The sequence below is a fragment of the Coturnix japonica genome, chromosome 18 (assembly GCF_001577835.2).
Source record: "Coturnix japonica isolate 7356 chromosome 18, Coturnix japonica 2.1, whole genome shotgun sequence".
Classification (NCBI taxonomy): Eukaryota; Metazoa; Chordata; class Aves; order Galliformes; family Phasianidae; genus Coturnix; species Coturnix japonica.
Window position 1 is genome coordinate 4822268 of NC_029533.1, and position 22725 is coordinate 4844992.

Sequence of the window (22725 nt, forward strand, 5' to 3'; positions counted from 1 at the left end):
GGGACCTGGGGAGAAATGCTGTGAATAAAGAGTGATTGTTTGTTCCCAGTAGTCAGCGTTGCAGTAGCCATGGGGCAGTCCCAGCCTGTCCTGCCATCAGCTCTCAGTCCTCCCGTTGGCTGGGGCACCCTGGCTCCATCCCCAGGAGCTGTGCTGAGCTGTGGGGTTTAATCACAGCCTGACCCCACAAAGATTAGGAGGGTGCCTGGTGGCTGCCTTGCAGGTCAGACTATGTCCCCTGTGCCCTCCCTGCACCTGGGGATGTCACTGGGATGATGCTCAGGGCAGCCCCACAGCATGCACAGCACAGCAGTTCTGCATGCTCTGTGTGCCCACCAGTGGCTCCTGGCTGCTTCCCAGTGAGCACAGCACTGAGAGCTGCAGAGGGACAGGGTGCAGGCAGGGATGTGCTGAACCCCAGCTACACCACACAGCTCTCCACCAGAAGCTTTATTGAGCATCGGTTTGGCTTTACAGCTTCTCAGTCTGAGCAGAACCATGAGGATCCCCATGCTGCAGCCTGGGCAGTGCTGGTGGAGCTGCTCACAGCTCATTGTGCAGTGGCTGGCACTGCGGGCTCAGCTTCTCCTCCAGGACAGCATCAGGGGCGCACACCCAAGGGTCCCCTGTGTCCCACTGCCACTTCAGCAGCTGTGCACGTAGCATCTGGAAGATGTCAGCATAGTGTGGGTCAGAGGCCAGGTTGTGGCTCTCAGTGGGATCCTGGCTATAGTCAAAGAGCTCCCAGCGGTCCCGGTAGTAGTACTGGTGCAGGGTCTTGTTCCAGTGCGTGGGTTGCCCGGCCCTGGTGCGGTTCAAGAGGTCTTGGAATGTGGGTGAGACATAGAAGTCCTGGTCGATGGGGAAGGGCATCTTGTAGTTGAGGTTGTGGATGAGGCGGAACTGGCGGTGCTGGATGGCACGCATGGGGTAGTACATGGTGGCTTCGTGGTGGCTCTGGCTGCTGAAGGTGGTGGCCCAGGGCTGCTCTGACTGCAGCGCTGGTAGGAGAGATTTACCCGTGAGCTGCACCTCCTTTGTGCCAAAGATGCTGTACGAAGGGTAGGGGATGGAGAACCAGTCCAGAATGGTTGGTGTGAGATCTGCAGGGAAAGAGAAAGGGAGGAGGGAGCTTGCACCCATGGGAGCAAACTCAACCCCAGAGAGGGTCACCTGTGCTCATCCCACCCATGCTGGGGTGGCTGCAGCACAGAGATGCAGCACAGGGCAGAGGATTGGCACGGCTCCGCTCCCTCCCCACAGGCTGTGCTTACCCAGGAGGCTGGCAAAGGCTGAGCTGACCTGGCCCCAGCGCTCAGGGTGCTCCGGGGAGGAGAGCAGCAAAGGTTCAGCTGTGCCAGACCAGTAGAGGTTGGTCCTGCCGCCAGGGAAGGGGATGCCGTTGTCAGAGGTGTAGATCACCAATGTGCTGTTGAGGACGCCAGCAAGCCGCAGCTCCTCCAGCACCAGCCCAATCCCTGTGGGCAGCAGGAAGAGCTGGGCAGCTGCAGGGCAGAGCTCTGTGTGCAGGCACCAGCCTGCTCCCACACCCCTTACCTTGATCCATGCGCCCGATGGTGGTATATTGGGCTGCCAAGTCTGCCCGTGCAGATGGTGTGTCCGGAACAAAGCGAGGGACCTACATGGAGAAAGGGGAAGTGGTGTGTGGGGCCATGGGAGGGGTGGCATTGATATGCCAGGGCTGGTGGCTGGTCTGCAGCCCCATGGCCCCCACCTGCACGTCCTCTGGGTGGTAGAGCTGTGGTTTCCAGTCAGGGATCCAGCCCATACCACTCTCCCCATTGCCAAATTTCTCACAAAAGGCCCCATACTGGGGCTGGGAGTGTCCGCAGCGGTGTGGGTCATGGAAAGCAACGTAGAGGAAGAAAGGCCTGGAGAAGGGAGGAGGCAGTGGAGCTGGGGACGGCCCATGTCCCCTTGAGCCCCCCCCAGTCAGAGCCCCCTGTGTCCCTCTGCAGGGTGCTCAGGGCTTTGAGGCACACAGGACCCCATCCCACCTCACATCCTGGCTCTGGAAGAAGCGCCGGACAAGAGCTTTGATGCGGGTGATGTTCCTCCCCACCTGCAGCACTGAACTGTTCTCCTCCGTGTAGGCAAAGTCAAAGGGGTACACGGCCTCAGGCCCCACGTGCTTCTTCCCAATGATCCCTACAGAAACACAGACCTGTGCTGTGCCAGGAGGAGAGGGGCAGGGTGCTCTCAACCCCTCCTTCTGCCCCAGGGCTGGTGCAGCGGTTCTGCTCTATCATGAGGGCTGCCCCAGTCCCTGCTGCTGTATGCAGAAGCACTTCCATGTGCAGTGAGAAAACGGGACCTGCCTGGGGTGGCTCTACCCTGGCCATGGCATGCACCAGTGCTGGAGCAGTGAGCGGATGGGGGAAGTGTGGGGCCAACATGAGGCTGGGAGCCAGACAGCAGCATGAAAACAGAAGTGGAAGCAGTATGGAGGCCAGGGAAGGAGCAGAGCAGGGGCACAAACAAACTCAACACCACGAAGGGCTGCAGTCAATGGTGCCCTCCCTGTGCCGGGTCCCCACCTGTGCGGATGTTTGCTTGGTGGAGCAGCCGGGGCAGGCTGCGCACGGCGTCGAAGGAGTTGAAGTGATGCACGCCCTGGTGCAGCCCGTACATCCCATTCTGGTGCTACAGACGGGGGGAGGCCACGCGGTGGGACGATGCCCAGCGGGCCGACCCCCAAAACAGCACAACCACGGCTGCAGTGCCGGGCGGGGGGTGCCCACCTGGGGCAGCCCGGTCAGCAAACTGGCCCGGCTTGGAGAGCAGCTGCTGACGGAGGTGAAGGCGTTCTGGAAGAGCAGACTGCGCCGTGCCAGCGCGTCCAGGTTGGGAGTCCGGATGGCAGAGTTGTTGTAAGCGCCGCTCTCGAAGCCGCCATCGTCCGCTGCGGGGACAGGAGTGCGGGGTGAGCCCTGCGGCACCGGGTGAGCCCGGCCCGGCAGAACCGTGCGGGCAGCGGAGCCGGGAGTGGGCAGGGAGCAGGGCACGGTCAGCCCGCAGCACAGCCGCGTTCCCCGGGCACTCACCCAGCAGGAGCAGCACGTTGCGGGCGGGGGCTCCGCCGAACCGGAGCGCGCCCAGCAGCAGCGGCAGCGCCCAAACCCGCATGGAACCGGTACCGGACGGGCTCGGCGGCCGCAGCTCCTCCTCCGTTCCAGTCACATGAGCCGGCCTGAATGGCTCAGATCCGGCCCGGGAGGAGCCGCCCGCCGGATGCAGCGTTGCGGGTGTTTGTGTTCCCGAGGCCATCGGGAGCGGCAGGAGGAGCGGGGCGGCCCCCGAGGATGCCGTGAGCCCAAACGGAGCCATGTGGGGCCCGCGGCAGCCCGGGCAGCGCTGGTGGCAGCGGGCGATGCGCCGGAGGCTGCCCGTGCTCGGCTGGCTGCCGCGCTACTCGCTGACCTGCCTGCGGCTCGACGTGACCGCCGGCATCACCGTGGGGCTCACGGTCGTGCCGCAGGCGCTGGCGTACGCCGAGGTGGCCGGGCTGCCCGTGCAGGTGGGTGGCTCCGCTCCGGGCTGCCCCCAGCTCTGCCCGTGGGGACCCGCGGGACTCGTCGGGTTGGAGCGGGCAGAGCAGAGTGGGACGGCCGGGAGGGTCGGGCAGGGCTGAGCGCGGGCACAGGTGGCATAGAATCATACAATCACGGGGTGGTTGGAGTCGGAAGGGACCCTAAAGGCCATCTGGTGCCAGCAGGGACACCCACAGCTCCATCAGTGCTCACAGCCCATCCCTGACCTTGGCTGGCTGCAGGGATGGGGCACCACCACCTCCCCTATGGGCAACCTGTGCCGCTGCCTCAGCGCCCACAGTGTAAAAGCTTCCTTATATCCAATCTGAGCTCTCCCTTGTCCCCGTGCAGTACGGCCTCTACTCTTCTTTCGTGGGCTGCTTTGTGTACTGCCTCCTGGGCACCGCCAAGGACGTGACGCTGGGCCCCACTGCCATCATGTCCCTGCTTGTCTCGTCCTACACCTTCCATGACCCTACCTATGCTGTGCTGCTCGCCTTCCTGTCTGGCTGCATCCAGTTGGCCATGGGGCTCCTGCACCTCGGTGAGATGCATGTACTGTGTGCTCATGTTGTGGAGATGTGTCCTGCAGTCAGTCCCACCCCTGTGCTCTCTGAGATGCTGGCATTGTGCTGCTGTCACTTGTCACAGCTCTGTGTGCACCCCATGCTCCCCATCAGTGCCAGCAGAGCACTTAGTGCCTCTCATCCCATGCAGGTTTCCTCCTGGACTTTGTTTCCTGCCCAGTCATTAAGGGCTTTACATCAGCTGCTTCCATCACCATCAGCTTCAACCAGGTCAAGGTAGGGGCTCAGCTCAGCCCTGCTCTCCTGGAGATGTGCTGGCTACTCAGCAGCGGGCAGCACTCCGGCTCTTCTGGAGCTGCAATGTTTCCTTTGTGGTTAACCAAAATCAGGCTCGGGGCTGTGGTGTGAGGTTGTGCAAGGAAACAGGGCACGGGGCTGGCAGGGGCTGCCTGGGCTGGAGGCTTCTCAGGGCCTGGGCTGAAAGAGAACCTGAGCATCCCTGGGGCAGCCCAGGAGGTCTGTCCTCACTGTGATGGAGCTCAGGGAAGTTGCCCTGAGCTGTTCCAGCCTGCAGTGCTTTGGGCTGGCCATGTGTGCTGGGCTTGCACGAGGCTCTGTCTTTCTGCACAGAACATCCTGGGGCTGCAGGGGATCCCTCGGCAGTTTTTCCTGCAGGTGTATGAGACGCTGAGGAGGATCGGGGAGACCAGGTCAGCACCATCCCTGCACCCTTGTTGCACTCAGGTTCTGCTGCTTCACCACACACCTCTGGTCACCCCTTGGACTGCTTCTCAGTCCATGCCCAGCACTGTGACGTGACAGCTTGTTCTCTGCACTTCTCAGTTTTCCTGGAAATTTGAAGATGGGGATGCACGTGGGCTTCTAAAGGGGAGCACTGAGCAAACTTATCCTGTTTTCTGCTCCCCATTGGGGTTTTGCCAGCCCCAAAGCACATCCTTGGGGCTGTGCATTTGTCACAAGTCCTCCCCCATTTTTTGGTAGCCCAAGAGAGGAGTTCCCAGCTTTCACTGGGGAGGGGATGTGGTGGGTTCAGCTGCCCATCACTGGGGTCCTTCTTCCCTGTCCCCAAAGATCTCACAAGTGGTGTGGGGGGGCAGATGCTCTCCTCCTTCCCCTGCAGTGAGGTGATGTGTTTTGCTGGTGATTCACATTGCTGGCGGTGCCACAGCATCCCTGCAAGGCAGCAGCCCTGACACATCCCATTGCAGGGCTGGGGATGCCATCCTAGGGCTGTCCTGCCTGGCTGCACTCGCTGGGCTGCGGGCCATGAAGAGCCGCCTGCATCCCACTGCCAGCATGGAGCCATTGGCCACCAGGGCCAGCGTCCTGCTCGTCCGGAGCTGTGCCACCGGTGCGTTGCTCCTTGCCCCCTGCTCTCCAAGGACCTCACAGCCCGGATTCCCCCCCGTTTGCCCCAGGTTTTCAGTGCTGTTCTCTCCCCTCAGCACGCAATGCCCTGGTGGTGCTGGCTGCTGGCCTGGTGGCGTACTCCTTCCAAGTGAGCGGCTCCCAACCACTGATGCTCACCGGCAGTGTTCCCCGTGGGCTCCCCCCATTCGACCCACCACCCTTCTCCAAGGCTGTTCCCAATGGCACTGTGCCCTTTGGCAGGATGGTGCAGGTGGGTGTTGAGCTCTGGGGTTGCTTTGTAGGCACCTTAAGGGTGAGGGTTGCCCCTGTGTTCTGATGCTCCCCATCTTGCTCTGCAGGACATGGGGGCTGGGCTGGCTGTGGTCCCACTGGTGGGTGTGCTGGAGACCGTCGCCATTGCCAAAGCTTTTGGTACAGTGGGCTTGGGGAGGGGGGGAGCTGCAAGGGGGACTTAAGGGGACATTGCTGTTCCCATGGGGGCTGTGTGCTGAGCACTCTGGGCTGTGCTTCTCTCCTTGCAGCTTCACAGAATGATTATAGAATCGATGCCAACCAGGAGCTACTGGCTATGGGTAAGGCTGTGGGGCTTGTAGGGATGGGTGTGCCTTGCCTCACACTCAGTTCCCATCTGGAGCAGAGGAGGTGACGGCGGTGACATGAACCAAGCTGTGCACCCACATCCCCCCCTGTCTTTCCTGACTGCAGGCACTGCCAACTTACTGGGCTCCTTCTTTTCCTCATATCCCATCACAGGAAGCTTTGGCCGGTGGGTGTATGGTGGGGCTCATCCTGGGCGGGGGGTACAGAGACCTCAGGCAGAGGCTGTGAGGTGCTGGCTGTTCCCATAGCCCATGTCCTGGCCTCCAGCAGCCCATGCTGGCAGCAAGGCGTGCACATCACTCAGCTGCTTTGCCCTCCACATCCCACAGTGGGTGGGGGGCACAAGCCCCCCAGTAGGGCCTGCCCAGGGGCTCTGCAGGCAGCAGGAGGGGCAATGCATGGCTCTGTGTTTCAGGACAGCAGTGAATGCACAGACAGGGGTCTGCACCCCCATGGGGGGGCTCATCACAGGTATTGCCCCTCACCCTGCTGCTCCTGCCCTCAGAGAGCCCCAGTGTGTGGGGGGGAGATGGCTGAGACACCGCTGCTGCCCCACAGGCACCCTGGTGCTGCTGTCCCTGGCCTACCTCACTTCGCTCTTCTGCTACATCCCCAAAGCGGCGCTGGCGGCCGTCATCATCTCTGCTGTGATCCCCATGTTCGATGCCAGGATCTTCAGGACACTCTGGAGGGTTAAGAGTGAGGGCACAAGTGTGATGGGTGATGCTCAGGCTGGGTGAGATGGGGCAGTTCAGCCCTGGCCCCAGAAATGCCTGAGTCCTTCTCAGGGGCTGTGTGCCCACAGCCTGGGGTTTCTCCTTTTGCTGCCTGTCCCCTCCTCAGCTGTTCTGCCCTTGGGTCAGAGAATCAGAGCATGGTTGGGTTAGAAGGGACCTCACAGCCCCCCCAGCTCCACCCCCAGTTCTGCTGGCTGGAAGATGAGGCACAGCTAAGCCTGGGCCATCTCTTTTGCAGGGCTGGACCTCATCCCCCTCTGTGTGACATTCCTGCTTTGCTTCTGGGAGGTGCAGTATGGCATCATGGCTGGCGTGCTGGTCTCGGGCATCCTCCTGCTCTACTCTGTGGCCAGGCCCCCGATCAAGGTGGGCTCACCCCCTGCTTGGGCTCTTGCTGGGCCCTGTCCTGTGCCATTTCCTAGCTCGGGGCAGACCCCAGCCCTCAGCCCGCTGTGACTCAGCCCCATGGGCCCCATGCAGGTGTTGGAGCAGGGCGTGCTGCTCGTGCAGCCAGGGAGCAGCCTGCACTTCCCTGCTGCTGACCACCTCCAGGACATCATCCGTGACCGAGCTCTGGCAGGTATGATGCTTCTCGGCCATCAGATGGAAATGGGGATCCTCAGTGCCTCCCAGACCACTTTTGGGGGGAGTCAAGCCCTATAGCTACGACCAAATGCAGCTTTGGGCTGCCTGATCCACAGGGCTGTGTCCCCTGGGGCACCTGCATTGCTCGTGGGAAATAACCACACATTCTCCCAGCAGCATCCCCACCGCGCTCTGTCATCCTGGATTGCCACCACGTCAGCACCATCGACTACACGGCGGTGGTGGGGCTGGCTGAGCTGCTGCAGGACCTGCACAAGCACGGAATCTCACTGGTGTTCTGCAGCCTGCAGGTACATGGGCAGCCGTGCACAGCCCCAGCCCTGCCAGCACCGTGCTGATTCACATGTCCCAGGCAGGGTTGGTGCAGGTGTCTCAGCCTTCCTTGCTCCAGGGTGAGCTTGCAGATCTTGCCCATGTGCAAAGCTCGACCATGCAGCTACCTCTCTTGGTAGCATCCCTGTCTCAGAGAGGTGGAGGCTGCGGTCTCTCAAGCCACACTGTGCTCCTGGTGCAGAGTTCTCCAGCCCCAATTTCCCTGCCCCCAGGACCCGGTTCTTCGAGCCCTGCTGGCCGCAGACTTGGAGGGATTCCGACATTTTCCCAGCTGGGAGGAGGCAGGTGAGGCTGCAATGAGACACACTCATGGCTGCTGGCAAGCAGGAGCCCCCAGGGAGCCGGGAGAATGAGGCTGAGCTCTGGTTTATTCCTGCCCTGCTTTTCCCCCTTCCTCACTCAGCGCGCTGTAGTGAAGCAGAGCTGGGGGGCAGCAGGACAGACTGCATCGACAGCAAGAGTGAGAGCTCACTGCTGCCTGCAGGGCTTATCCAGTGAGGCAGAGCAGTGGTGTGGGGCTCGCTCTGTGCCCCAAGAGCTGGATCCATGACCCCAGGGGCTGCACACCCCGTGCCTACAAGTGCAGTCAGTGCTTGGGGGAAGAGACACCGGGACAGAGGAGCAACCTGATGGATCCCTCAGTGCCGTGGGGGTAGAGTCACCCCCTCCAGGTTGGCCCCATCCTGGAAGAAGCTGCCTTTTAAAATCAGATGTTTTATTTCTGGAGGCTTTTTTTACTCGGATACACTTCAGAGATGTGTAAACTCTTTGAGCTCTGACACACAGATGCGCATTTCAAGGACATCAGAGCTGCCCTGCAGCCCAAGGCCGCTCTGCAGCTCATGCTGCCAGGAAATTAAAGCCTGTTTTGTGCTCCTTAACGATCCCTCTGCTTTGTGGCGTTATCTACCAGGCTCTGCCGGGTTGTCCCACCTGTGAGCTGGGTGCTCTGGGGCACAGGGATCATGGGGAGCAGTCGGCTGACCCTCATCAGGGGACACAAGAAAACAGGAACTCCAGTTGCTGAGTCAGCACATTTCTTATCTTGTTTCGGAGAAAGCTGACGTGAGGTAGGAGAAATGGGATCTTTCTTAGTGCAGCTGAGCACAGCGTAAGGAAACGAAAGCGAAAGCCGCTTTGCTGCCCTCCGCTCAGCTCCCGCACTCAATACGGCTCCCGTGGGTCGAAGGGCGCGGTGACATCGCTTTGTTATCGCAGTAGAGGCACTGAGAGCTTCCCAGCGCTGAGCGGCTCACATCTGCCCGTCCGTCCGTGCCCGCAGGCGAGGTGAGCACATCCAGCTCCAATTGCCCCTCGCAGCTCCGCACCGAGGGCCGGGGGGATACATCCGTGGTGCCGGTGGAGGGACACGAGCCCGGACGGGACGGCGGTCCCGGTAATAAGGGAGAAGCGCACAGAGAGGGAGCACGCGGTGGGATTGGGGTCTGCGTGACTTCATGGGGCATGTTCATTGGGGGGGACCCCTAGATGGGCTTATTGGGGTGGGTTTGGTGGTCTGAATGGAATAAGAGCGACAAAAGAAGCTGCGCTCCGCCCCACTTAAAGCCCTACCCGGAGCTCCCGGCCCGGTCCGCTGCCATCGGCCGGCACGGGGAGCGCCGGGAGCCGGCCCGGGGGAGGTGTCCGGAGCCGCCCCGTGCCCCCCCCGCCCCCCTCCCCGCGTGGCGTGGATTGGCCGGGAGCGGCCCGGGAGGCGGCGGCGGTGACGTTCCGCGGGGGAAACTTGGTGGCTCGGAGGAAAAACGAAACTTCGCCGGGGGCGGCGGCGGCGGAGCGGTCGCGCTGCGGGTCTGGGTGCCGTGGGTGAGTGCGGCCGGTGGGTTCCGGGGGTCCCGGTGGGGGGTGGCAGCGCTCTGAGCTGGGCCGGGGTAGTGGGACGATCCGAGACACGACCGCGGTGCTCCGCGACCCCCCGGGCACCCGGCTCCTCCCGGTACAGCCGGAACTGCTCAGCCCATGGGTCAGCCCGGTTCTCCCCACGGTACCACACCGGCACCTGTTCGGTGCCCCCCTCCCCCAGGCATCCCCCTGTACTGCACTCCGGTGTCCCTTCCCCTCGTGCCCGCTGTCCCGGCCCCATCTCCTCCATCTTCCCCGCTGTTTCTCGCTGTGCTACCCTCTCCTCCCCTCCGTCCCGTTCCCGGTACCATTGGCAGCCCTCCCGGTCCCGGTTCGTCACGGACCGGGCACATCAAGCAGCCTCACCTAACGGGTCTCATTAACATTCCGCCCGCCCTTCACCACGGCATTGGCCCATCCTTCCTATTCGTTTGCATATCTAGGAAGGAGGTGGCGAGCGAGCGCTTATCAGTGAAGGAGTGGGCGGGGTTAATTAAGGCTTATTTGCATATAGGCCGCGCCCAGTGCATCCCTCCGCCTTACCGCGGGGCGCAGGTGCGGGCGGTGTTGCCGGTACCGGGGTTTGGACCCCTCCGGATCCGCTCTGCCCTCCGCTCCTGTGTGCGGGCAGCCGGCTGTGAGCCTGGGCCCTCGCTGCCTTCCCAAGTGTGTATAATGTTAACAGGTTTCTGCACAGAGCTGCTCATTTTTCTTTATTCCAACGTACCCATGGTCTCCTGCTCTCCCCGCTGGGCTGAGGGTGATGGCTGCATACCGTGCTTGTGGCCCAAATTGATTCACGAACACTGGGCTGTGTGAAGGGTTAACAAAGACCCCTCGCTTCGCATTAATATGTGTGTTCCTCTCCTTCTCTCTGGCTCCTTACAGCTTCCTGCAGGGCATGGAGAGCCCCACGTGCCTGCACACCCCTGGGGATGGGTCCAGCTGTGCTCAGTGTGGGGCTCAGCCCCCTGATGGTGCAGGGGACCAGGCTGCAGGTAGGGAGCTGCAGGGTGTGTGGGCTGGGGGCTCCAAGAGGGGTGGGCTGGGCACGGTGCTGGTGCTTTATTTAGATCTGAGCTGCCGTTTCACTGGAGGTTTTAAGTTTGGGTGAAAAGGGAACTTCCCATTCCTTGCTGGGTGCTGCTCACAGAGTCACTCGCTGTGAGGTTAAGAAGGCTGAGAAATGGCAGCGTTAGGTCAGCATGCATCTCAAGGAGCCTCAGGCCTTTTGGTAGGCAATGCCTGCTGCTCCCCATGTCGTGTGTTGACTGGAGCTTCACTGGAGATGGATCAGTGCCCCAGCACGGGAGATTTCTTATCTTATTCTGCTGCCCACTGCTGGAGCTTTGGAGAGGGGCTGCTATGGAGGGAGGGTGCTGGATGGGGAACAAAGCAACTCTTGTGCCTTCCACTGCTGCATTCAATCAGTAACTGACCCTGTTTGCTTGCCAGCTGCTGAGAATTGTTTTCCTTCCAGACCTTCTGTAGCAGAAATTCTAAGGGATTAACAAAGACCAGTGGTGGAACACCTGGTGGGAAGGCAGGGCCAACCCAGGGGAGCTCAGGTGCATGCAATGAACTTGAGTGACCAGAAGGGCTGGAGCTAGGATCCACCCCTTCCCAGCCCTCATTTAAGGGCTGGTACTGGAGTTGAGGTGAGGGTATTTCACTGGAGATTCCTGTGTATTGGAGGGTTTCTAAGGGTGAGCAGAGTCTTTATTTTGTTTCTGTACTCATGGCTACTGTATTTGAGCTTATCCTCACCTGCTTCAGCCTAGGACTTTGCTACTATGCTGTCATTGCTACTCTTTTCATTGCTACTCTTTCCATTGCATTACGGCCTCTGATTTAACAGTGACCATTCCCACTGTTGCAGAAAGAGAAGAGGTGAATCTCGCTCCTGATACAGGCCCAGAGCCCGGAGGAGAGCCAAGGGATGATGGTGCTTGTGGGCCTCCTTCCACCACTGAAACGGAGGAGGAGGGAGGAACGCTACAGGAGGGCATTACAGCTCCAAGCAGTGCCTCAGAGGCTGCACCTGAATGCACTGCAGCTGAGTTGTCTTCTGCTACTGAAGGGAAGGAGGAGGAGGAGAGAAGAGGAGCATCGTTGCAGGAGGATGTAGAAGCTTTATGTGATGTCTCAGAGAGTGATCCTCAGCAAGTGGCAGGTGGTTCATCCCATAAATCAAAGAGAAAGGTAAAGTTTTTTGTCAGTGTTACACTGAATACCACTGGTGGAGTTACATTGTGTTGCATGTGCAGACAGCTGATGTGCTGACCAGCATTGCTTCCCTCTTTGAGGGTGAAAGTACCAAATCCAGCTTAGTGACTGGTCTGATCTCATTAGTAGGCATTATGCTCATGGCTGCTCTGCATTCCTGCTTAGGAAGTTTTCAACATTGAAAATCCAGATTTCTCAGGAGTCAGTTGTGTTTCTCCTAATACATAAAGCTGTAGCTGGTCCCATCCTTTATTCTTCATGGTCATTCTTCCATAGCCCAGTGTAGCAGAAATCTGTGCTAGCTGCAGTAGAAAGAGTTTCTCTTCAGTGATGAGTAAAGTAATATTTTCTTAAATCATTTCCCCCCTCTTTTTTTCCCCTAAATTGCAGAACAGAAAGAGGGATAAAGCAAAGAACAGACCTTCTGGCCACGGGGAGCAGGACTCTCTGCCTCCTGAGTGCACAGCACCAGCTCGAACTGCAGACTTGTCTGATGAATGCATTGTTTCACAGGAAATCCAGACCTCGAGCAGTGAAGAGGCCAAGCAGAGTGTTGGCTTAATTGCCAGCGATGGTGGAGGTGTGCAGGAGGATGGCAGTGCCGTGGGCTGTTTGGGAAGGGAGGCTGAAGGTCTGGAAGTGGTTGCAGGAGGTGGTGACAGCAGCGTGGCTGTGATGAACCCATTAAAGGAGAACAGCACGGATAATGAGGCTGCCCCATCTCCCAGCTCTGCAGCTCTGAAAGAGGTGGGAGACGGGAGCACCACGCAGCATGGAGTCATGGAAGAGAGGAGTGCTGCGTCTGATGCTGACCAGGCTCCAGAATCTGGACGAGATTCCCAGTCTTTGGATGGTGATAAGAAACCAGCTTCAATGGGAGAGAGAACAGATGTTTCCTCTAGGGTTTCCCCTGATACTGAGGTGCCTAAAAGTAAGCCTGTAACTTCTTGTGCTGAACATCCAAGTCAAGACACAAAGACTCCTCTTGTGGCTAAAAGCTCGAAGGCTGGGAAGGGTAAAGAAGAGGGGAGCAGCCAGAAAGTGAGCAGTTTGCCTTCCAAGGTAAGTGTGTGAGTGAAAACTCCAGTGAGTGTTTGGATGTGTTGGAAAGCATTTCTCCTCCTTCCACTGATTCTCTTGTGCTGTCAGGAAAGCTGAAGGTGATGAGGCCAGGAATATGGGGAGAAAACAGGGAATGCAATAAAGCTTCTCTTGAGTCTTTGCTTTTCTGTGTGTTGGTTCTAGCAGCAATTTGAGTGGTTGCTCTAGTAGCTGCAAATGCATCTTTTCTCCAGGTGTATTCTTCAGTACCTCCATTGGCTCCGGTATCTTTGTGCTTTTTAGGTGTCTGTGCTCCAGTTGTGGAAGGGACATTTAAGCCTTGAATTGCTTTTGATTGTCTTTCTTTCTGGGCATCTCTCACTGTATGATGAGATGCTGTGCATTTCTGCAGACCTATTTGCGAGGTTTTCTGTTTCATTTGATGTTTTGTCGTTGTAATGCAGGAAAAAGACACAAAGGAGAAAAAGACCCCAAATGAGAGAGCTCAGGAAACATCTGAGAAGACAAAGACAACAAATCAGACTAATGGACCTCAGGCTGCTAGAAAGAACAATGCTCCTTCTGTAACAGGCAAGGGAGAGGAAAAGCATCAACAAAATAACCAGAAACCAGTGGGTGAGGAAAAACAAAGGTAAGGATACCACTGCTACCCCACTTATAGGTGTGCAGGGATGTTGGATAGGGGACTCTGAACTGAGGCGAGGGATTGATGTACTAAGTTTGCTCTGAGTGCATCGTGGGTCTGTGGTCATAGAATTGATCTTAAAACTGACATAAACTGTTGTTCATGAAGAAAGTCCTGTTGGGTGGGTCTGGGTGTGATATTTCTGTGCTCTCACCCATGCAGTGACCCAGCTGGATGTGAGTGGAGCATTTTGTGCTTCCCTTAAGAGCTCCTTCTTCCTTTCTGCACTGGGTTTTGCGTTAGGTCTTCTCCATAGCCTCAGCTGTAGTGAACTGCTAACAGAACCCCAAGTCTTGCCTCCATTAAACCAGCAGCTCAGAAAGGTTTTATAATTTATAATGATCAATGTTCTTTCTTTTTGTGCTTCTGTGGACTGAAGTGAGGGTGTTACGGTGTATTTCCATGCGATATTATCCAAACACTTCAAGCTAAACCCCGAAACCGATAAAGTGTTTGTGATGTCTGGAGGCTTTTCTGTCAGCGGGCAATGGGAGCCTGTTTGTGAGATGAGCTGTGTCAAGTAAGTACCCTCTGAGTCACACAGACACAACAGCGGTGGTTTGGGTCTGGGGGGCAAGAAGCAGCATGGCACTTTAATACCAAGGCTGTAGATGTCTGTCTACAGCTGGGTGGGTTTTGCTACAAAACTTCATGCTGGCGTGTTCTAAGATCCTTCAGTATGGATAAAATGACTTGTGTGTATTCCTGTATGTAACCCAGCTGGTGTTTCAGCTGTCCTCTGCTGTGTGTTGGTGCTATTTAGGGATCTAGATGCACACGGATACCTCATGGAAGGCTACGCGACTCTTCCAGTGGCAAACATCGATAAACACATTCCTTACAAATACCGGACTTCTTGTGGTGGTGTAGAAGAATATGAATTCATTTACAAGAAATCAAAAACAGGCATTTTGAATCGATGCTTACATGTGAACGGCATGTTGATCAATGACAGGGGTGAGCTTTTCAATCTGCATCTGCATATCATGCTACTCCATGTTCTTCTAGTGGGTTACCCCTAACACCAAGGGGAATGGTGCTGTCTGGAGCTGGGGATTGAATGGGTCTGGTGGTGCTCCTGCAAACAGCTGGCAGGACCAAGGCACTCCTCTCAAACTGAATTCCTTTGTTCTTGTCTCTCATTTATTCCAGAATGGCACCAATATGACGACATTGTGTGTAAAAAACCTTCTACGTTTAGAGACCGTTTACCTTCTGTGCTTCAAGACTTACTCAAGTATTTTCAAGATAAAAAGAAAGATGTTGTGCAAGGGAAGAAAATAGCTGCAGAAATCATGTTAGAAAATATCTTCAGCATTCTCGGAACCTGGAACCTCATCAACATGAGGAACTTCAAATGCCAGCTGAAACAATTCTGTAGTGTTACAGCGAACCCATGTGTATATGATGGTATCTGTATGCAATGGGTGGAGCTGGGCTTTGGATCGCAACAGGTGAGATCTGTTTGAGCGGATGCTAATCGACAGTTGGGTGGCAGAACTTTGGTTTTCATCTTGAATTAGTTGCATTGATTTTTGCTTTTCCAGTCAGAAAGGTTACGTGACAATCAGTTCATGGCGACTCCACTGTTCACCTTGGGATCTGCCCATTAAGCTTTTGCAATTAGTCACAGTTCAGAGTATCTCACGCTGATAGAAGCAGAGAGATGATGTGGGTTTTGCCTTATTAATATAATAAGATTATATTAATAATCTTATTCTTTAATAATAAGAAAAAATATTAATTTCTCCTGCCTGTCCTCCTAAGAGCTGGTGCAGACAGGATTTCTATAGCCCTAAACTTCTTACCCAGAGTAGTTATGAAACATGGCAGAAATATATCATGTCTTTGCTTTAGGAGCCAAATGCTGTGGTTGTGGCTGCTCCTTTCTGCAGCTTCTTTCCTGCTGGTTGCTGGGGAGAGGCCACAAGATGGCACGCTGGCCTAGCAGCACTCCCTGGCTGCCCACACTCAGCTGATACCACAGATTTCATGCCTATCTGCTTTCAGAAGGCTGATTTTTGGTAGTGTGGTGCATCACCCAGCATCGCAGTGTTGTGAAACCTTTCAGATGTGGTTTCCAAGTAATATCTGAGGGCTGTAGGTGAGGACAGCAGTGTCTTATTGACTCCCAACCAAGCCTGAGTCTGATGGATAAAAAGCCTGCTCACTAATCAAGGCTGTGGCACAGAAGGGCAGCCTTGGTGTAAGGCTGTTGGCTCACTCATTGCTTTGGAACCCTGCCCCTTTTCCCTGGCTCTCTCCAGCTCTGCTCTGTTGGGAGGTTGCACAGTAGGACCTGGGGGTACAGAGGTGGGCATAGAAAAGGCACAAATGCTGCCCTGATGTTCTAGTTGTGGTCCCCTTCTTATGTCCCGGTGTCAGCTTGGTGTTGTGTTGTGTAGGGGGGTATTGAGGATCCTATCTGTGACAGAAGGAAATAGCTTCAAGAGAACAAGACTGACTGGGGAACTAATGCTCTGCGTGGTTTGTTTCTTCTCTCCTTTGTCTTTAGGTGGAAGAATTGCTGCTGCAGTATATGAGGAAAATAGCCCAGCCCTTCCTCCTTCCAGAGGATGCAGAAGGATCACAGAAGGGTGTGCTAATAAAAAGTAAACTGGCTCTGGGGCTCACCCTGCTCACCATAGTTGACGTGTTCCAACTGGCAGCATCCAAAGAGGATCTGGCTGAACTGTGTGGCCTCTTGTGCTTGGAGCAGAAGTCACAAGAAGCCATACTTAATGAATTTCATCAGGCCTTGGAGGTCTTTATAAGTTCTGCATGGTATGTATGTTACTGCTTCACTAACTAACTGGGCTTATTTTGTAACAGTGTGGTAGGCAACAAGTGTAGCACCCTGTGATAAAACAGGAAGGGATCCAGCTCTTTAGTTTCATAGAATCACAGAGAAGTCCAGTTTTGAAGGGATTTCTGGATGTTTCTGTCCTGCCTTCTACTCAAAAGTAGAGCCAACATCCCGGTGGGGTTGCAATCAGGTTCTGGAAACCCCCAGGGATGAAGATGACCCAACCTCTGTGCCATTTCTTGATGTGAAAAATGTTTTCCTTCTGTCTGAACAAGATTTCTCTCATTGCAACTTATCACTGCTGGATCCAAGCTATTGTATTTTCCTTTGTATTTAAACTCTTGTTATCACTTTCTGTCAAGCAGGTCCTTATTGCTTTACTGTTTATCCTTACAAACACTTGATCAGTATCCTCACACGCTTATTCCTCTAAATGCCCTATCTGGATTGCTCTTGCTTCCTCTGATGTGCATCGTGCATATGTTTTGTGTCAGTCCTTTCCCTTCAGACTGGCTTGGACTTTGCTCTTACTTCTTATCTGGCACTCTTGAATCTGTAGTTCTCTGCACAGCTGCAGCTACTGAACTTCCTTTTGGAGGCACTGCTTCAGCCCATTCACTGGGCTTCTTAACCCTTTATCTATAGGGTTTGTGCCGGGACAGTTGGGTGAAATGACAGTTTTGAGTCTTAAACTCTTTGTCAAAGAAAATAAGATTTAACTCGAATAATTACGAGAAGTTATTTGGAGGTCCATCGTGAGATTGAGGTGTAGCCTTTTTTCTTTATTCTTCCCCACAAGATCATTCTTCATTCCTGTAAGAAACTGTTTCACTACTGTTTTGTTGTAATATTTTCAGTTTGAACCATCAGCTGATAAACTTGTGTCAGAGATGCATCGATGGCAAAGTAGGCCAGTGGGTGTGGATTCTTCCTCTTCTGCATTTGTGTATTGATTCTACACAACATAACCACTGCCCAATGGATGAAGAAAGCTGGGCTGGGCTGGAAGGACTTCCATTTGTTGAAGTGAGGAAGAATCATGATGTGTGAGTTCTCCAGACCTATTGGTTATACTCAATGCCTTGACCTTGCAGTTGGTGATGGTTGCCTTACTTCATCTCTTTATCTTTCTCTTGTATTTAAGTAAGAGATATGGCATGTTAATGGTGGGTATTTGGGATACACAAACACGGTCTCTCTTGGTTGCTCAAAGCCTGTGGTGCACAGTGAAGCTGTGCCTTGCATTACCTTTCAGCCATAAACCAGCCCTTAATTCTGCAGGCTGCAAAGCGTCTTGTGTGATTGGTTCTGCCTGCTGTGAGTTACAGCAGTTTGATGTGTGTGGTGTTGAAGTTGAGCAACACATGGAATTTATTTTCCATGAACACCTCTGTTGTTCAATACTTGGGTCCTGGGGTCCCTTCCTGATCTTCAGCTGCAGATGAGAGAAGTGCTTGAGTCAGAATGAGAGCTCTCTCTGGGCTCTGTAAGCCTTCAGCCTTTTGTACCATGAGAATGTGAAGACTTTGTTTTCCTTTCCATCCAGAGGGACCCTACTGCAACTCATGAAAGAGAAGAAATACTTGATGGAATTGGATACGACTTTGGTCAAATCGTGGATGTGTGTGCTGCCCCCAGAGAACCTCACTGAATTCATTGAAGACTTCTCAGCTGATACACTAGTTACCCTTCAGGGTGTTTGTTACAGACTGCAGAACACCGACCCTTCATGCAGGAAGCCTGAGGTTTGTCTCTTTATCTGGTGAGGGATAGAGGGGAGGAAATGAGATTGGTAACAAGTCAGAGCAGAGAGAGCTTGAAGCTTAGCTAAAGATAAATTGATCTGAAGCAAAGTGACAAGATGTGTGTGAGCAAGAAGTGTTACTGGAATAGAGGAGAGATGCACCTGCTTACCTGGGTTTGCTCTTAGTTATTAATGGCAAATGCTTTTATTCTGAGATCCCTCTGTGTTGCCTGAAGGTGGTTTTCTGCACAGTCTTTAGGGCTGCCCAATGTGCTGCTGATGTGAGATGTTCCCCTGTTTGTTGTATGAAGCCAACGAGGGGTTCCTTGTTGCATTTAATAACAGTACATTTAAAATCTCTGAATTGTAAGAAGTGCAGCTGTTTGGGCAAATAATGTTCTCCTATAAGCTGAATCTAACGTCCAGTAACACAGTTTAGCAATCTCATTTGTATGAGGGCATTGCAGAGCTCCCTCTTTCACTACATTAATGAGAAACCAGACCATAGGGGCCCTTCTATGGCATAATATTTCTCTCTCTTCATTCTTAGGTAGTAGAGAGGCTTATGGAGATGCTGCTGAGCGTGTTGGATGGCAGAGGTGCCAGGTAACAGAAATACCTCTCTCTGTTGGGAGAACGATCTCCATTCTGTTTCCATGTGTGTTATGGGATTGCATGGGTTTATGCTCGAGTATGTGCATTGAAATCTACAGATGGAAAGCTCCTACCTTTCTATACTCATCCAATTGAAGCTTTTTTCTTAAGTCACTCTGGGGGAAGGGTTGCTTTTTGATGTGTTGTTAGATTCGTTTTTCCTTCTGAACAGAAGATATGTTCTCCTTTATTCCTGTCCTCCAGAGCTCTGCAGCCTCGCTCCTGGTTCCCCTGCCTGACCCTCTGCTTCAAGTTGCATGAGACAGTCTGCGGGCGCACCAGGAGGGTGCTGGACTTCAAGATTCCTGTCACTTCTGCTATGTTGATTGCGAAGGTTGCCAGGCTTCAGCCCACAGAAGTGAGTACCAAGGCAGCCATTCGTGGTTTGTGATGAGTGTGGTATCTGGAAATGTGACAAAAATGGTACAACCACCTGGTTTGGGATTGGATCTGTTCTCATTTTGGTAACCTCAGTACTCCCAGTTAAAGAAATAATGTGATATATCCAAATAGGTGTGTGATCACTTGATGATTTTGAATGTTATAGTTGAGATCAAATGCTTAGGCTTGCTGTTGTGGGTTCCTTTCTATCTGCCTGTTGGTTCTTTTGAGGAGGGTGGCTATTTTAAATCAGTTGCTGTCCTTTTCGAACCAATCTTCCTTTTTACTTCCCTTGGGTGCAGCAGGTTCTGAGCGATGAAACGGCGCTGGAAAATCCAGCGGTGGAAGTGCTCAGTGAAGCTCTGAGACACACTCGAACCTGGTTCAAAAATGCTCTGAGCAAGAAGTTACTGAAAGAACACCTCCAACACGTGACGTTCGCTTTTGGTGCTGAACTTCAGGTTCGTCACCTTCTATTAACTGGAATTAAAAGTATTTTATTGTGGCTTAAGTGTGTAGTCCGAGTGTAATGGAGACCACAGGCTGCTGTGGCTGGGTAAGGAGTGAGGCAGAAAGAGGCGACATAACAGCTGAGGTGTATCACAAGTTGAGTTGGAAAGCATCTCGGCACTTAAAACGGCACAGCAAAGGGCTCTGTTGGGTGCTTTGGGGCTCGATTTTGGCTTTCTCTGCTGCTCTGAGGGGTGGTGCTGGGCTGATGAGCTGCCCCTTGCTGCTGGTTAGCTGGAGATGCTGTCCATAAAGCACAGAGCAGCTCCTTAAAGCCTCATCCTGGGGCAGGTGCCAGCATCAAGGTGGGGGAGCTGTTTATCCTTATCTCCTTTCATAGCAGGGGCATGTTGGAGCTGTTTGGGCTTAAAGGTCAGTTCTGCAGCTCCGGAAGGGATCTTTTTCTTTGGAATGGAAACATCTGAAAGGGCTGCAGGCTGTTTGAAGGACATGGGTTCTTCTTTGGAGCGTAGTGATATCCTGAGTTGTAACACTTAGTGTTCTGGGCTTGTTGCAGGCGTGGAATGAGTTCGTGAAGATGAGCTTTCCAGATGAGCAGTTCACTGAGCGGTGGAAGAACACCCTGCTGGCGGATTTGGAGAGGAGAATTCAGGAGGTGCTGGGAGCTGTGGGAGGCTGCTGCCTGAGGGCTGAGCTCAGAGGGGGTGGATAGTTTTCTTCTATGCCCGTGGAATAAGTTCTAGAGCCTGAATGGGCACGTGAAAACACTGGCTGTTGTCATGCAAATAGTCATTGTTGCTCCAAACCGTGCTTTGGAGGCTCAGAAATTGGGCATGAAACGATACTGTGCTTTATTCTTGCTGTCGGCTGATAGCCTGGCTGCGGTCCTTCCACTTTTGGCATTGACTGATAGATATCCTGTTATTATAAAGGCAATCGAGTGCTTTGAGCAATTACCGCCCCGTTAGTTTTAAAGAAGCGTAAATTACCATCCATTGACTCAGGGAAGCGCTCATTCAGTAGGTCCCGTTGTCCAGGCTCTCAGTTGCATACCCTGTGTGGGTCCCTTTAAAACGGAGCCATTTAATTTCGTCTGCTTTCTGTAAAGATATTTTTCCATCAGAAGAAAAGTAATTCTCGATGGAAACACAGATAGGAGAGGTACTTATCAGGTACTTATCACCTGCTTTAGAAGGAAACAGTAGGAGATTTTTCTGACATTTATGCTTAATCTTTTCCAATCCCTATGTAAGTGATACATGGCCAATGCTCGGCTTTGCTAAGAAACTCACATGTTTGGCTTAGTGCCTAATATTGTTTTAATAGCAGCGCTCTTGCAGGAAAACAAAAAACAAAAAAACAACCCCAAACTTTGAGAAGGTGATGAGGAATCTCTTGTTTGCCCCATAGGAGGATCCAGTTAACCAGATCTTAGCTTACTGCTGTCAGCACCACGTACTTCGAGATCTCGACCGTTCCATTGTCTGCTGCTTTGAGAACTGTGCCATCGAGGCTGTTACTGCAGCTTGTCAGGTATTGTTTGCTCCCATGGAAGGAAAAGCCTTTCTTTTTCGAAGAAACCCTCCATAGGGATGCAGGTTGTGATGGAAGGAGCTCACTGCCTTCTTCTGATGGCTTGAGTTGCTGTAGGCTGTTTTGGTTTAAAATGACAAAGGAAAATGGCCAGGAAATCAGGATCCACTTACAGAAGGTCCATAAAAAGTATCTGTAGTGTTTATCACATTGTGGCTTCCTGCCTTAGCACTGGAAATTGTGGCTTGTTGCAATCAGTGCCTGCTTGAGACAGACCTGGCATGACTCAAAACACTGATGTGTTCCTTCTGTCGTGTGTGCTTTGTGCAGACCCAGAACAGCCTCCTTGATATGATATCTTCCTACAACTTAGACCAGTTCGGCCAGCTTGTATCAACTATCATTGTGAAGTCGTGGCCCAGAAGGACTGAGCATTCACGGGATGATTTTGATGAGATTTTGCACCACTTGCTTACATGGCCTGACGTCAAACATATCTTCAGCTTTAATGGTATGTCTGTGTGTTCTGATAGGTTACAGCTACCTAAAAACGCAGGTCTTTGTCATGTGAGTGGGTTGAAGTGGCTTGTGTTTTGTCTGGGGTATGGGATCTCTATGGGAAGGTATCTGAACTGTTGTCCTGAGGTCTGTGTTGAGGTGAATGTAAAGAATCAGAGGATGCTGTGGTAAGTTCATACACTTTTGAATGGGGATTTAAATGGGAAATGGAAGGACTCTGTTTTATGGCATTAAATTAGAGCTTCTGCCTTGTTTTTGTGAAGAGGGACAGACAGAGGTTTTACTCATTTTGTTTCTTGAACAGGAACAAACACAAAGCTCCAGGAACAGCTTACAAATGAAGCAAGAACTGTGATGGCCGAAGCAGACTCCGTGTTCACGAGTGTCACCAATGACCTCCAGGAAGGGAGCATCCTCATCAAACACCTGGAAGAGATTTTTCAGCACGAGACTCAGTTTATCTTTATCTGGGAGCTAAGTAAGTGTGCTGCTCTGAGGTGGCCTTGTGGGTTTGCTGTATCCTTGCAGTGACTGATGGCATGCTCTGTTAAGATTACTCCAGTGATTAGTTATACTAATTAAGTGCTTCAGCATTTAATGGTGCTCCCCTTTGTGTTGAGCTTGTCCTGTCTGCGCTGCAACATCTGTGGCTGTGCTGATCCAAACCTGAGCTATGGGTGCAGGGAGGGAAGTACCATCCTAGTGACCGCAGATGTGTTGTCTTTCAGAGCACAAGCAGCTGTTACATGGGCAGAAAGAACTCCTGAGACAACTGAAAGAGGTGCTGCAGAGGAGACGAGAAGAAGTAACACATATCATGGGGGAGAAAAAAGCAATAGGAACCTTTCTGAACATGTGCAGGAAGTTGCACGCATCAGTGACAGGTAGGGCTTTGGGGAAGCAATATTCAAGTGATGGCAGCTCCAGAAAATGCAGTTTTTGTTGAAAACCATTCAACTTTTAAAGCAGGTTTTATTCTAAGCCATAGGAAAAACTGGGGAGGGATGGGGAAAATAAACCTGGAGCAACTGGCGCCAT

General features: G+C 53.4%; 3 protein-coding genes across 14 annotated transcripts in view; 2 read left to right on the forward strand and 1 right to left on the reverse strand.

The window, feature by feature from the left end:
• Nucleotides 1-435: 435 nt before the first annotated feature.
• On the reverse strand, nt 436-3367 carry SGSH (N-sulfoglucosamine sulfohydrolase). Its single transcript, XM_015879709.2, has 8 exons — nt 3066-3367; nt 2763-2923; nt 2559-2664; nt 2019-2169; nt 1736-1892; nt 1558-1639; nt 1275-1478; nt 436-1103 (listed from the first exon to the last, which is right to left on the reverse strand). Exons 1-8 carry the CDS (start codon nt 3346-3348, stop codon nt 544-546), a joined length of 1704 nt encoding a protein of 567 aa, XP_015735195.1. The 5' UTR covers nt 3349-3367; the 3' UTR covers nt 436-543.
• Nucleotides 3324-8627, forward strand: SLC26A11 (solute carrier family 26 member 11). 7 transcript variants are annotated; one of them, XM_015879700.2, is made up of 16 exons: nt 3324-3538; nt 3903-4095; nt 4269-4354; nt 4709-4788; nt 5308-5450; nt 5545-5720; nt 5809-5881; nt 5992-6042; nt 6176-6236; nt 6486-6541; nt 6629-6769; nt 7046-7173; nt 7288-7387; nt 7567-7703; nt 7928-8031; nt 8231-8627. In XM_015879700.2, exons 1-16 carry the CDS (start codon nt 3347-3349, stop codon nt 8400-8402), a joined length of 1893 nt encoding a protein of 630 aa, XP_015735186.1. In that variant the 5' UTR covers nt 3324-3346; the 3' UTR covers nt 8403-8627. The 7 variants fall into 7 exon arrangements, with proteins under 7 accessions (XP_015735186.1, XP_015735191.1, XP_015735187.1 ...); XM_015879705.2 differs by having other exon boundaries at nt 7959-8031; nt 8150-8627; XM_015879701.2 differs by having other exon boundaries at nt 7570-7703.
• A 93-nt stretch (nt 8628-8720) lies between these two features.
• The window catches only part of RNF213 (ring finger protein 213), a 45550-nt gene continuing 31545 nt past the window's right edge, over nt 8721-22725 (forward strand). Inside the window, exons 1-19 of one of the 6 annotated variants that reach the window (XM_015879694.2) lie at nt 8721-9142; nt 10495-10604; nt 11486-11808; nt 12223-12894; nt 13338-13525; nt 13959-14099; nt 14343-14536; nt 14732-15033; nt 16095-16363; nt 17243-17431; nt 17932-18130; nt 18680-18735; nt 18988-19141; nt 19467-19625; nt 20192-20290; nt 21046-21168; nt 21499-21679; nt 21992-22165; nt 22416-22571. In XM_015879694.2, the coding sequence (XP_015735180.1) occupies nt 10508-10604; nt 11486-11808; nt 12223-12894; nt 13338-13525; nt 13959-14099; nt 14343-14536; nt 14732-15033; nt 16095-16363; nt 17243-17431; nt 17932-18130; nt 18680-18735; nt 18988-19141; nt 19467-19625; nt 20192-20290; nt 21046-21168; nt 21499-21679; nt 21992-22165; nt 22416-22571 (3676 nt within the window). In that variant the 5' untranslated portion in view covers nt 8721-9142; nt 10495-10507. Of the gene's footprint in view, nt 9143-9453; nt 9571-10494; nt 10605-11485; nt 11809-12222; nt 12895-13337; nt 13526-13958; nt 14100-14342; nt 14537-14731; nt 15034-16094; nt 16364-17242; nt 17432-17931; nt 18131-18679; nt 18736-18987; nt 19142-19466; nt 19626-20191; nt 20291-21045; nt 21169-21498; nt 21680-21991; nt 22166-22415; nt 22572-22725 lie in introns of those variants that run through there. The other 5 variants (XM_015879695.2, XM_015879698.2, XM_015879693.2 and 2 more) reach the window with 5 other exon arrangements.

Coding starts and splice junctions, on each gene's coding strand:
- SLC26A11 (XM_015879700.2), top strand. CDS start 3,347: ATGTGGGGCCCGCGGCAGCCCGGGCAGCGCTGGTGGCAGCGGGCGATG. Junction 3,539..3,902: donor TGGCCGGGCTGCCCGTGCAG/GTGGGTGGCTCC, acceptor GTCCCCGTGCAG/TACGGCCTCTACTCTTCTTT. Junction 6,237..6,485: donor ATCACAGGAAGCTTTGGCCG/GTGGGTGTATGG, acceptor TCTGTGTTTCAG/GACAGCAGTGAATGCACAGA.
- SGSH (XM_015879709.2), bottom strand. CDS start 3,348: ATGGCTCCGTTTGGGCTCACGGCATCCTCGGGGGCCGCCCCGCTCCTC. Junction 1,640..1,735: donor ACCACCCAGAGGACGTGCAG/GTGGGGGCCATG, acceptor TTCTCCATGTAG/GTCCCTCGCTTTGTTCCGGA. Junction 1,104..1,274: donor AGCCTTTGCCAGCCTCCTGG/GTAAGCACAGCC, acceptor CTTTCCCTGCAG/ATCTCACACCAACCATTCTG.